This window comes from Mya arenaria, chromosome 11, assembly GCF_026914265.1.
Source record: "Mya arenaria isolate MELC-2E11 chromosome 11, ASM2691426v1".
NCBI classification, from domain to species: Eukaryota; Metazoa; Mollusca; class Bivalvia; order Myida; family Myidae; genus Mya; species Mya arenaria.
Window position 1 is genome coordinate 18,825,185 of NC_069132.1, and position 12,980 is coordinate 18,838,164.

General features: G+C 39.7%; 1 protein-coding gene and 1 pseudogene across 1 annotated transcript; both read right to left on the reverse strand.

The window, feature by feature from the left end:
- Window positions 1–475: 475 nt before the first annotated feature.
- The window catches only part of LOC128208385 (EF-hand calcium-binding domain-containing protein 6-like), a 71,803-nt pseudogene continuing 59,298 nt past the window's right edge, over window positions 476–12,980 (reverse strand).
- LOC128207410 (calmodulin-like) lies at window positions 8,124–11,243 on the reverse strand. The gene is made up of 5 exons (XM_052910302.1): window positions 11,196–11,243; window positions 10,824–10,961; window positions 10,318–10,450; window positions 9,709–9,824; window positions 8,124–8,152 (listed from the first exon to the last, which is right to left on the reverse strand). Exons 2-5 carry the CDS (start codon window positions 10,885–10,887, stop codon window positions 8,124–8,126), a joined length of 342 nt encoding a protein of 113 aa, XP_052766262.1. The 5' UTR covers window positions 10,888–10,961; window positions 11,196–11,243.

Genomic DNA, 12,980 nt, shown 5'->3' on the forward strand with positions numbered 1-12,980 from the left:
ACCGCAATGTAAAACTCGGCATGTGACTTTCACAGAATGAATTTGTTGAATAGATGCAACGAGAATTAAACTCCAATTGGGACAATGAAAAAATGAAAATGTGCAGTGTAAAGTGTAAACATACAACCGATGAGTTGGCGGTTGTAAAATGTAAATTGGTAAATCATCAATGTTAAAAACCTAAAATGCACACATACACGTCTGGACTTTTGGCAACGAATAGCCTCCATAAATAACGGATGTGGGACGTGTTTCTAAAACACTTGTTTGTGAACTATTTTAAATATGTTGGACTCTTAGGCAAAGCTTACATGCTGCATTTTTGTGATAGAAACAATACTTTCGAAAAATAATTATTGTTCATTTAGATAATAGATGAACATGAAATAACCTTTTTTCACTGGCCGTCATTCTATTTATAATGATTATTACAATGCAAAAAAGACAATACAAGAAAAGAAGGAGGATAAAGTCATACTAGAAAAACATTTTATTTTTAAAGCATTTTACAAATAACAAAGCATCGAAACAAATATGAATAATCAGTCAACAATATGTAATCACTTGATAATGCATCTCTGATTTATGTCGTTCTGGAAAATGTACCAATTGAATGAATAATTAAGAAAATGGCATTTGGATTTATGGCACAAACTCCAGTAGATTCAGCTCAGATTTCACATTCCTGACATGTGTCAGTCATGTGCAGCTTGTGTCCGCTATCTGCCGAACGCCCCTCACTTGGTCATCATCATTTTCACAAATTCTAAAGACAAATTAAACAAAACGTCAAGGGATATGACTCAATCTTTAATTCGACAATATACTTGAAGGGTTATACTACCAGCGTCAACTATTATAATTGTCACATTTTTCCAACATCAATACGTTCTTTTTCCAGAACTGTTCTACCAACATCAAATAAAATATGCCTAAGGACAATGTAAACATGTGTTCACATTTTCATGTCAATATCATTCATAGTTTCTGAGTTATGCAAGCATAAGAGTATTTGAATAATGGACAACTACCCTCATAGTTGACATACCCGACCCCGATCATGTTCACCCTCATTCCGGACACATACCCTCATAGTTCATCTGTCCATCCCCGTCAATATTTACCCTCATCCCGGACTTCCTTCACAGTTATCCTGCCCATCCCAGACAATGTTAATCCTTATCCCGGACTTCTTCAATCATAGTTGACCAGCCCGTCCACGTCAATTTTCATCCTCAACCTGGATAACTTCCCTCCCAGTTAAGCAGCCAACCCTCATCCCGGACGCCTTCCCTCACAGTTAACCAGCCAGTCCGCATGAATGTTCACCCTCATCCCAGACACCTTCCATCACAGTTCACCTGCCCGTCCCCGTCAATGTTCAATCTCAGCCCGGGCAACTTCCCTCACATTCGACCAGCTCGTCCCCGCCAATGTTCACCCCCATCCAAGACACCTTCCATCACAGTTCACCTGCCCGTCCCCGTCAATGTTCAATCTCATCCCAGACACCTTCCCTCACAGTTGTCCTGCCCGTCCCCGTCAATGTTCACTCTCAGCCCGGGCAACTTCCCTCACATTCGACCAGCTCGTCCCCGCCAATGTTCACCCCCATCCAAGACACCTTCCCTTATAGTTGACCAGCCCGTCCCGTCAATGTTCACCCTCATCCCGGACACCTTCCCTCACAGATGACCAGTCCGTCCCGTGCATGTTAATCCTTATTCCGGACACCTTCCCTCACAGTTGACCAGCCCGTCCCGTCAATGTTCACCCTTATCCCAGACACCTTACCTCACACTTAAGCTCCCCGTCCCCGTCAATGTTATTCCTCATCCCGGTCATGTTCCCTCATGGTTAACCAGACCGTCCCCGCCAATGTTCAACCTCAGCCCGGACACCTTCTATCAGTTGACCGGCCCGTCCCCGTCAATGTTCAATTTCATCCCGGATACTTTCCCTCAAAGTTGACCGGCCCATCCCCATTTATGTTTACTCTCATCTCGGACACGATCCCTCGCAGTTTACCTGCCCGTTCCCGTCATTAGTCAACCCCACCAAAGGGCACCTACCGTCATAGTTGACCTGCCCGTCGCCGCCAATGTCCATTCTCATCCCAGATACCTACTCTCTGATTTCACCTGCCAGTCTCGTCAATATCAACGCCATTAGTGAACACTATCCCATCAAGTTTATCCACCCTTACACAAAAATAAGTGTCCCTTCATCGGATATCTTTCATTATAGCTGAACCGCCCATCAGCAAATAATATAATAAGGGCACCTTCCCTTGAAGTTGACCTTCTCTCCCCCGTCAATATTTAACGCCATCTCGTGCACCCGCCATCATAATGAGTCCCCGTCAATATTTAACGCCATCTCGTGCACCCGCCATCATAATGAGTCCCCGTCAATATTTAACGCCATCTCGTGCACCCGCCATCATAATGAGTTTCCGTCAATATTTGCACCCCCAACATCCGGACACATATCGTCATAGTTGATCAGAACGTCCATACCCCTCCCCCCCCCATCCCGTATACTTACCCTTATATTTGCCCAGTGCGTCCCCTTCAATATTCGCCCCCCCCCCCTCCCGGAGACTTACCGTCATAGTTAACCTGTCCGTCCTCTCAAAGTTGACTAGCTGGTCCTCTTAAATATTCGCTCCATTCCAGCATTCCAGACACCAGACACCTACCTTTATAGGTGACAAACCCGTCCCAGTCCAACTTACCTTCATAATTGACCTGACCGTCCCCGTCAATGTCCGCCTCTCGGATCATCTCGTCCACTTCCTCGTCCGTCAACTTTTCCCCGAGATTTGTCATCACATGACGGAGCTCAGCCGCACTGGAAAAACAGGAACTAATGTAGGTTTTACAGAAAATACTTAAAGTCGTTCAAGTCTGCTAAGCACTGTATCATAGTAAGTTCAGATTCAGAAAAAGGTTATACCAATTGAAAATGAATTCCGTTGAGAAACGGGCCAGCTACGCACCAAGAAAATAAAAAGGTTGAAAAAATGCTTCTTTTCTAAATTTGACATGGTTATTCATGATCGAAACAAAACAGCTAAATAATAAGAATATTTCCTAACAAAATGACAAATGTAGTGTGCAATTTACTGTGTATTATATACGAGCGGCACGGGGTGAAGGACAACCAGCACGACACACATGATTGTTTCTAACTTTCTATCATTATCAGATTTGTGTGTGTCTTATACTCGTAATTCTGGCATTGAAAAAAATACCGATATGTACAGACGTGTGCAAGCCCCGACACCAACCTAATGAAACCATTTCCATCCTTGTCAAACACCTTGAAGGCTTCCTTGATCTCCTCCTCACTGTCTGTGTCCTTCATCTTCTGCGCCATCATCGTCAGGAACTCGGGGAAGTCAATCGTTCCGTTACCTGGAGCATTCAGAACGCAATTGAATCATGTAGTAGTACATCCTCGGCACCCCAGCGTATCATAACCTATATGAGACCCTGGGCAAATTGGCTAGGGAAACTTCGTAAATCTTGAATATTCATAAGCATTTCCAACCAATGAAATAGCCGATAGCAAAAAGGAAAGAATCTCCTTTGTGAAACGCTATCGGCATATTTAATAATATCCTGCCTAAAACGACTTGTAAGCCGTGATCTCAATGAATTATATCGAACCGAGACTACATCCGTAATTTCTCTGCCATTTTCGCTCCGCATGACGTGTAAGAGAAATGTCACACGATGAACAACGTGACTTACAATCACGCACTATAATATCCCGCTACACACTATAATCATACATGGTACTCTTCCAAATCACATTATTTACCGTCAGCGTCCACTTCATTGATCATATCCTGTAGCTCGGCCTCGGTTGGGTTCTGTCCAAGGGACCTCATGACGGTTCCCAGCTCCTTAGTGGTGATGGTTCCATCTCCGTCCTTGTCAAAAAGGCTGAACGCCTCCTTGAACTCTGGGGGAACAAAAATCACAGCTACAATCTTAGAATAATTATAAGCATAACCATTACTATGACCTTGTACAAATGCCTATATTGTGTCGGGGATGCGTCTTTTCTTGAGATTATGTGAAAATAGCGTATACACAAACAGTTGATTAAGCAATGGCAGCTAGATTGAAACAGCTTAAATTAAACTACCTTAGCTTTGTTCGATGAACAAAATCAAAATGTAGATAACCGTACCAGCAATTTGTTCTTCTGTTAGTTGTTCAGCCTGAAACAGAAATGTTAATTCAATACCTTGGGGCGTGTCAATACAGATCTTTTTTGGTCGTAAATTCAAATTATCCTAGTGTCATAGTTTCAATTGTTTGCTACATATAGAGTGAGTTGTACGTAAGCAAATGTTAGAAATGAACATAAAGTCGAAGAAATATAACAAAACAGGTTTAAGTTTCTTATTTCGTTTAGCCAACATGCTTAAAATTATCCTTGTTCAAGGCATTGAAGCTGGAACATTGAAAAAAAAAGGAATTCAATTAATTAATAAGTTTAACAAATTTTGAAAAAAAAAGGCTTTACAATATGAATTATGCAAAAATATTACACATCCAGCCTCCAAACAATTCATGTTTTAAATACGATATGATACATAAACAATATGAATACAAATAATACGAATCATGAATAATCAAGCAATATGAACATAACACACAATAGTTATTATCACAACATCCGTTACACATTTAGAAAACAATAATCAGACAAAACCCATTAATTAACTTTAAAATGAAGGGAGGGCGGGTTCAAATTTTTACTTTTAACAATGGTCACTCAATTATTAAAATATTTAACAATCTTTATTGTCGTCAAATATGCAATTACTAGTCAACCACTGGATTACCACGGCCGAGAATCCTTTTTAAAAGTTCTTGTTTATAGTTTGGTACCCTAAATGCAATATTGGAATAACTGTTTACACAAAGTCGATCAAGAATTTCTAATTTTGATCTGAAATAAACACATACGAAATAGTTGTTCATATTATATTCGAAAAGGAAAGTAAACACTCAAACGTTATGTCAGGTTTTCAGTTTAATTTGAGGCTAAATTGAGTTTCATAAAATTCCTGAATAACATCGAAATATATATAAATGATCATTGAATAGCATGGATGATCATGGAATAGCATAAATGATCGTTCCTGGAATAGCATAAATGATCATTGAATGGTCTTGTAATAGCATAAATGATTCTGGCATGACCCATGATTAGCAAAAATGATCATGGCGTGGTTCTGGAACAGCAAAAAAGATCATTCCTCGACTATCATAAAAGATCATGACATGGTCCTGAAATAGCATAAACGATCCTGGCATGGCCCTCGAATAGCATAAATTATCATTACGTGGTCCTGGAATAACATAAATGATAATTTCTGGAATAGCATAAATGATCATGACATGGTCCTGAAATAACATAAATGATCCTGGCATGGTCCTTGAATAGTACAAATGATCATGGAAACGCATCAATGATCATTGAAATACTTTCATGGGGATAATTGAGACAATATGACATGGTCTTTTAAACATAGAAAAACATAAACAGAAACGAACAGAACAGATAGTTTATTACGACTTGTACTTAGTAACCAAATATATGAAACATGGAGTTTCAAATATAGTAAGCATAAACTATTCAGCTAAATACCTTAAACCTGAGAATTCCCGCCCTTTTTATAAAGGACATAGTTATCAAGTCGAATACTTGCTTTATTAAAAAAATCAGATAAAACTCACTCACCATTTTTGGTATTGAGATTCCCTCGTGAGTCCTCGGCGTCTGGTTTCTAACTGACTTAATCAACACAGCAAACTACCCGAACAACGATTCGATCAAAGTTTGCCGCAATGCGACAGTAAGTCCTTTTTATCATTCAAATTTCTCACTTTCATTCATACGGCAGTTAACATACTCAATGGTGGTATACGTGCGACAGTATAATACGGTTGACGATGCATACCGAACGTGCCATTGATATATTTAGGACAAACGATTCAATGTGAAAATAGTGTAATAAATATACTGACTAACCAAACTAGTATTGCGCTCCTTCAAGATGTTTTCTTTATAATTCTGACTATAAACACGCTTCAAACGACTCCGTTCTAAACCTCAGAAATTTGACAACAATGTTTTCCGTCTACTGTTTTATTTTGTCCTGTTTGAGAACTGGTTAAACATTAATAAAGACAAATGGTGTTGACACTCGCCCTTTTTTCGAACGAAGTGCAAAACGGAAGACAATTATAGCAGCAACCAGTGATCGCACAGTCATCGACCGAATGTTACCAATTACGAGCTTCGTTTGTTTTCCTAATTACAACTATCAGGTAAAGATTTTCTTGGTAGTGTGTCGTCAGCTCTACCGGAGTGACCTTCCGAACATGACTCACTATGGTCGATCAACCAAGCGACAACTGTTCAAGTAAGAAGGTCTTCTCTTGAACTGCCGAATAAAGACAACTCGTACGAAAAATTACAATCTTATTACACATTGTATATACATAAAATACAGTCACTATACTAACATGAATACTAAACTTGTATTGTAAATGCACAACGATCATCTATCAACCCAATAACAAAGGATATAGATTGAGATTATCCTCGACTACTTTCTTTTATAACCGTATGTTATATGGTCAAACACTTAATACCTCACCCCTTTAAATCACCATACATATCGCCCTTTTCATAATCCCAGAACCACAATCTCGTTGGATCGATTTGAAACGGTGCATACACCCTTCTCTTGGTGAAGTTGCAATATATACCTGCTCAGTTCCGGGTGGAAAAAATGTTGTTTATTCTGAATTTACAACAACAGATTGACATAAAAGCACGGATATAATTTTCATTGTATTATTTATATCTGAATGGCTCACAAAATTGATAGTGTGCTTACACTGAATGTACATTTCAGTGGTGAAAAAGAACCCAGTATAGCTTTCAAATTTTGCCTTGGGAACAAAATGCACGGCGTTCGACTTTGCCACGTCCTCCTTTAGGAGTTATCGGTACATCTGTCCATGTCAATTCCCAGACGATGACAAGGATATAAAATCGACGGTGGCAAGGTAGGTGTTCTTCAAATATGTGCCTATCACAACCAACTTAACATCATTTATGCGCCTATAAAACGTATTTTCAACTGCCTAGTTTTACAATACCTCCGAAAAGAAACTGGCCATTTTCAAACAGCCAACTATTGCATTTCGTGAATGGAAAGTACATTCGGACTCAACACTGATTTGTAAATATTGACAGTCAACGTAAACGCACCGAAAATTGATTTGATATTATTATACCGTGGTCCAACAGTATCGAGCACGTTAAGTTCGTAGTACACATCCAACACATAACTTGTGAACATGTTTTGTTCCGTGCACCTCAAGGTCAGTAGCAAATCATAAAACTCAGGAATCACGTGCATCACGTAGTTATAATGCCGTCGAATACGTCGTATCACCATTGCCTAGCAACACCACATACAATCCCAATCCCAGTGACAATGTTTTGGCGCACGCAAGACGTCTTCAATATACGTGAGTATAGTACCACAAAACAAAAAATATCATTTAAAGACAAAAACTGGCAATCACAGTGGGAGCATACAATCAAATGGTTTAATCAATACAGATTACAGACACAAAACTTGGATAACAAATAACAGCGTGTAGTGTGTATTTTCTATAACACGTGTTTGTGTCTTATATTTTTAATGTGGTTAATTCTAAGGCACACATAAACATCATTTTTGTGATTTTCAATGACCGTCAATATTATTTGATGTTTTGCTTCTTACAATGAAAAACAAACTCAAGAAAGAAAAAATATGGTATTTCTTAAACTTTTTTTACAAATAACAGAACAACGTAGCATTTAATGATGCAGTAGTTGAAACAAGCATGAATGATCAGTTAAAACACATGAAAATGTAATCACTTGTTTACAATATTATGCTTCATGTCGTCCAAGTAAATATATAATGAGAAAATGGCATGTGGATTTATGGTACATGACTGCCGTAGATAAAGCTCAGTTTGTCGAATTTCTGATACGTGTTTGTCATGTGCAGCTCGTGCCCGTCACCTGACTTATTTGCCGGTCATCATCGTTACAAATTCTGAAGAAAGAAAATGAATACAAAAATAACTCAATCTCTATTGAATGATTATACTAGCAGCGATACATGCTATTACACATGGAACAGTTTACCAACTTGAATAATTCAAACACTGTTCCACTTACATCCCATAAAATATGCGTAATGTCGTTGTGAACAGATGTTCACATTTCCATGTTAAAATATTCATAGTCCAATGCCAACAAAAGAGTGTTTTGTTTGTTAATGATGTTCACATACCCTTATTGTTGACCTGCCCGTCCCCGTCCATGTTCATCCTCACCTCGGACACCCTTCCTCATAGTACTTGCGCGTCCCCGACAATGTTTCCGTCCGTCTGTCCGTCCGCGTCAATCATCACCCCGGACACATTCCTTCAAAGTTAACCTGCCCGTCCCCGTCAATGGTCACCCTCACCCCGGACGCATACCCTCATAGTTGACCTGCCTGTCCCTCTCAATGTCCAACCTCATCCCAGACACGTACAATGTACCCTCATAGTTGACCTGTCCGAACCCGTCAATGTTCATCTTCACCCCGAACACCTTCCCTAACAGTTTACCTGCCCGTCCCCGTCAAAACACAACCCTACCACAGGGTACTTATCGCCACAGTTGACCTGGCAGTCCATGCCAATCTTCATACTCATCCCGAACACCTTCCATCATAGTTCACCTGCATGTCCCCATCAATATTAATATCACTCTAACCCCGGATACCTTCTCAGTTTACCTACCCGTTCCCGCCAATAGTCAACCGCAACATATGATACCTATCTCCATAGTTGACCTTCCCGTCCACGTTAATATTCACTCTCTTATACCGGACACCTTCCTTCAAAGTTGACCTACACATCCCCGTCGATTTTCATCCCATCCCAAACACTTAACCTCACAGTTGACCTGCCCGTCTTCGTCAATGTTCACCCTCATCCCAGACTTTTACCCTCATAGGTCACCTGTCCGTCACCGTTTATGTTCACCCCGATCCCAGACACCATCCCTCACAGTTTATAATTTTTACACGTCATAAGGCAACCACACCACAGCGCACCTACTGTCATAGTTGTACTGCCCGTCCACGTCAATTTTAATCCTCATACCGGACACATATTCTCAGATTTCACCTGCCTGTCCGCTTCCATATCCACCCCACTACCGGACACCAGCCCTCATAGTTGACCTGCCAGTCCCCGTCAATATCCCTATACGATAGAACACGATCTATCCGACCAGTCAATAATTATCAACCCCATTTGTGAACACCAACCCATAAATTTTATCTGGCCGTACTCAATAATACTTGCCACTTCGCCGGATATCTAACATTATTGCTGACCTGTCGATGTGCAAATTTACACCAACATCCCGGACACCTACCCACAAAGTTCCGTCCCTGTCAATATTCACTACTATCCCGTGCAACTACCCTCTTAGTTAATCTGCCCGTTGTCGTCCACTGGGTACCTAATCTTTCCCGGATACTTACCCTAATATTTTCCCAGTGTGTCTCCGTCAATATTCGCAACACCACCCCCGCCCTTCCCGGAGACTCACCGTCATAGTTGACCTGACCGTCCCCGTCAATGTCCGCCTCGCGGATCATCTCGTCCACCTCCTCGTCCGTTAACTTTTCCCCGAGATTTGTCATCACATGACGGAGCTCAGCCGCACTGGAGAACAGGAATTAATATAGTTGATTCAACAAACACTTAAATTCGTGAAAATATACTAAGCACTGTCACTGTATAAGTTCAGATTCAGAAAAAGTTATCGCGATTGCAAATGTATTTCGTTGAGAAATGGACCAGCTATGCACCAAGAAAAGATTGAATATTCTTCTTTTCTAAATACGACATGGCAACATTGTAACAGTTATCAATGATCGAAACAAAGCATCTAAATGATAAAGAGTATTTCCTAACAAAATAACAAATGCAATGTGCAATTCGCTGTGCATTTTACACGAGCGACACGGGGTGGAGCACAACCAACACAAACAACAATATTATAGCATTGTTTTAATTCAATGTGCTCAATCGTAAGAAGCAATCAACAAGGTAAACAGAATTGCCTTCGACATAATCAGAATTTTGTGTGTGACACATGTTTATAACTCGGGCATTGAAACTACAACAATATTTACAGAAGTGAGCCAGCCCCGACACCCATCTGATAAAGCCATTTCCGTCCTTGTCAAATACCCGGAAGGCTTCCTTGATCTCCTCCTCACTGTCCGTGTCCTTCATCTTTCGCGCCATCATCGTCAAGAACTCGGGGAAGTCAATCGTTCCGTTACCTGGAGCATTCAGAATGCCATTGAAACATGTATTAGTAATGCAAAACTAATGTTTTCCAATGCTCTGTACCTTATAAGAAAGAGTAAATAATGAAGAGCCCATGTAACATTTTAAGAGGAATATTATCTGATAATTCCGAAGATCATGTGATATCATTTATATCTCGTGACTTGATGTCATTCGTAGGATCACGTAATGACATCAGGTCCACGTGACGTCTTTTTTATAAAAAATAACGCTACCAAACATTGCCGGCACAACATGACTTTATAGGGGAAATGTCACACTGAACAACGAGACTTATAATTACGCACTTTAATATCACGCGACACACTATAATGATACATGATACTACAACACCGCATTACTTACCATCAGCTTCATTGATCATGTCCTGTAGCTCGGCCTCGGTCGGGTTCTGTCCAAGGGACCTCATGACGGTGCCCAGCTCTTTAGTGGTGATTGTTCCATCTCCGTCCTTGTCAAACAGGCTGAACGCCTCCTTGAACTCTGGGGGAACAATTATCACAGTTAAATTCTCAGAATAACTATAAGCACAACCATAACTATGAACTTGCACAAATGCCGATATTGTGTCGTGGGTTCGTTTTTTCTTGAGATTATGCGAATATTAGCATATAAACAAAAACAAAATAATTAAGAACAATGGCAGCTAGCTTTAAACAACTTTTATAAATCTACCTTAGCGTTATTCGATAAAAAAATAAATGTAGACAGCCGTACCAGCAATTTGTTCTTCTGTTAGTTGTTCAGCCTGAAACAGAAATGTAAATTCAATACCTTGGGGCGTGTCAATACTAGAAGTCTTCTTTGGTCGTAAATTCAAATTATCCTAGTGTCTTAGTTCAAACATTTTGCTACATAAGTGAGTGAAATGAACGTAAGCTAGTCTTAAAAATGAACCTAAAGTCAAAGAAATATAAGAAAACAAGTTTAAGCTTTTTTATTTCATTAAGCCAACATCAAATAATTCCCATTAAAAATCTAAGAACTCATTCAAATGAGAAAGTTATTATATATGTTCAAAGCATTGAAGCTGGAACGCAGAAAATACAAAACCAGAACATAAATGTATAAGTTTAATAACTTATAAACTCAACAGAGTAAGCTATGCAGCATTCCATTGTGAATAAACACTAAGTGTGACCTAGACTTTAGAGGATGGGACTCGGGTCTTGCACGCGACACGTTGTCATGGTATGTCAAACACATGTGGCAAGTTATTTTTAAATATGTCCTCACATGGGAAAGATACAGAACGGACACGACCACCTATACTCTATGTCTTATATGCAGCATTTCATTGTAATAATACACCAGGGGCGTAGCTAGGCCTAAAAAACTTGTAGGCCCGATGGTTCTATGTGAGTTTTGGGACTTTTATATGTGCATTTCACACAGTTAGTTATATATGCAATGATTAATATGAAATCAAGCAATACACCATACACGTTGTTTAAATGAACACCAAAATTTGGTTAAATGAAAGCAAACATTTGAGTAGTTCAAAGTGTACGAGCAGCTATTAGTTTTCATTGCTTGTAGATGTTATTTAAATTTTGTAATTTTTCAAAAAAGTTGTATGCCGATGACTACAAGGCCTATATGTAGCTACGCCACTGTACACTAAGTGTTACCTTGACATTAAAGGTAGGAACACAAGCCTTGTACGCGACCTATTGTCTTTATATGCCGAACACACGTCGTAAGTTATTTTAAAATATGTCAATACAAGAGAAAGTTACAGCCCGGACATGACCACTTATATAATAAAATCGTATGTCCTTTTATGCAGCATTCCGTTTTATTCAAACACTTAGTGTGACGTTGAACAAAGAGGTAGGGACACGGGTCTTGCACGTGACACTACGACGTAATATGTCAAACAAATATGACATGTTATTTTAAATCTGTCCATACATGGGAAAGTCACAGCCCGGACACAACCAGCTATATTCTATCTTCTTATGTGCAGTACTCAATAGTAGTCAAATATTAAGTGTGACCTTGCCCTTAAAGGTAGAAACACATGTCTTGTACGCGACACATCGTCTTTATCTGTCGAACACATGTGGGAAGTTTTTTATAAAGTTTTTTTCCATAGAAAAAACACGACCATCTTTACTATATGTCCTTTTATGCAGCATTCCATAGTGTTTAAACACTAAATGTGTCCTTGAACTTTGATGAAGGGACACTTGTCTTGCTGGTGACACGTAGTCTCTGTATGTCAAACACATCTGGCCAGTTATTTTAAAATATGTTCATACATAAGAAAGTTTCATCCCGGACCCGACCACCTATACTCTATGTCCTCATATACAGCATTGCATAGTATTCAAACACTTTAGTGTGACTTAAACCTTAAAGGTAGGAACACAAGTCTTGTTCGCGACACATCGTCTGACAATTCCGAACACTTAGGGCATTTTATTTTAAAATATTTCAATACTAGAGAAAGTCACAGCCAGGACAAGAGAAGTTGAGCCGGACACACCAACGGACAGA

Coding starts and splice junctions, on each gene's coding strand:
- LOC128207410 (XM_052910302.1), bottom strand. CDS start 10,887: ATGAGGTCCCTTGGACAGAACCCGACCGAGGCCGAGCTACAGGACATG. Junction 10,451..10,823: donor CATGATCAATGAAGCTGATG/GTAAGTAATGCG, acceptor TGAATGCTCCAG/GTAACGGAACGATTGACTTC. Junction 9,825..10,317: donor AATGGCTTTATCAGATGGGT/GTCGGGGCTGGC, acceptor CCTGTTCTCCAG/TGCGGCTGAGCTCCGTCATG.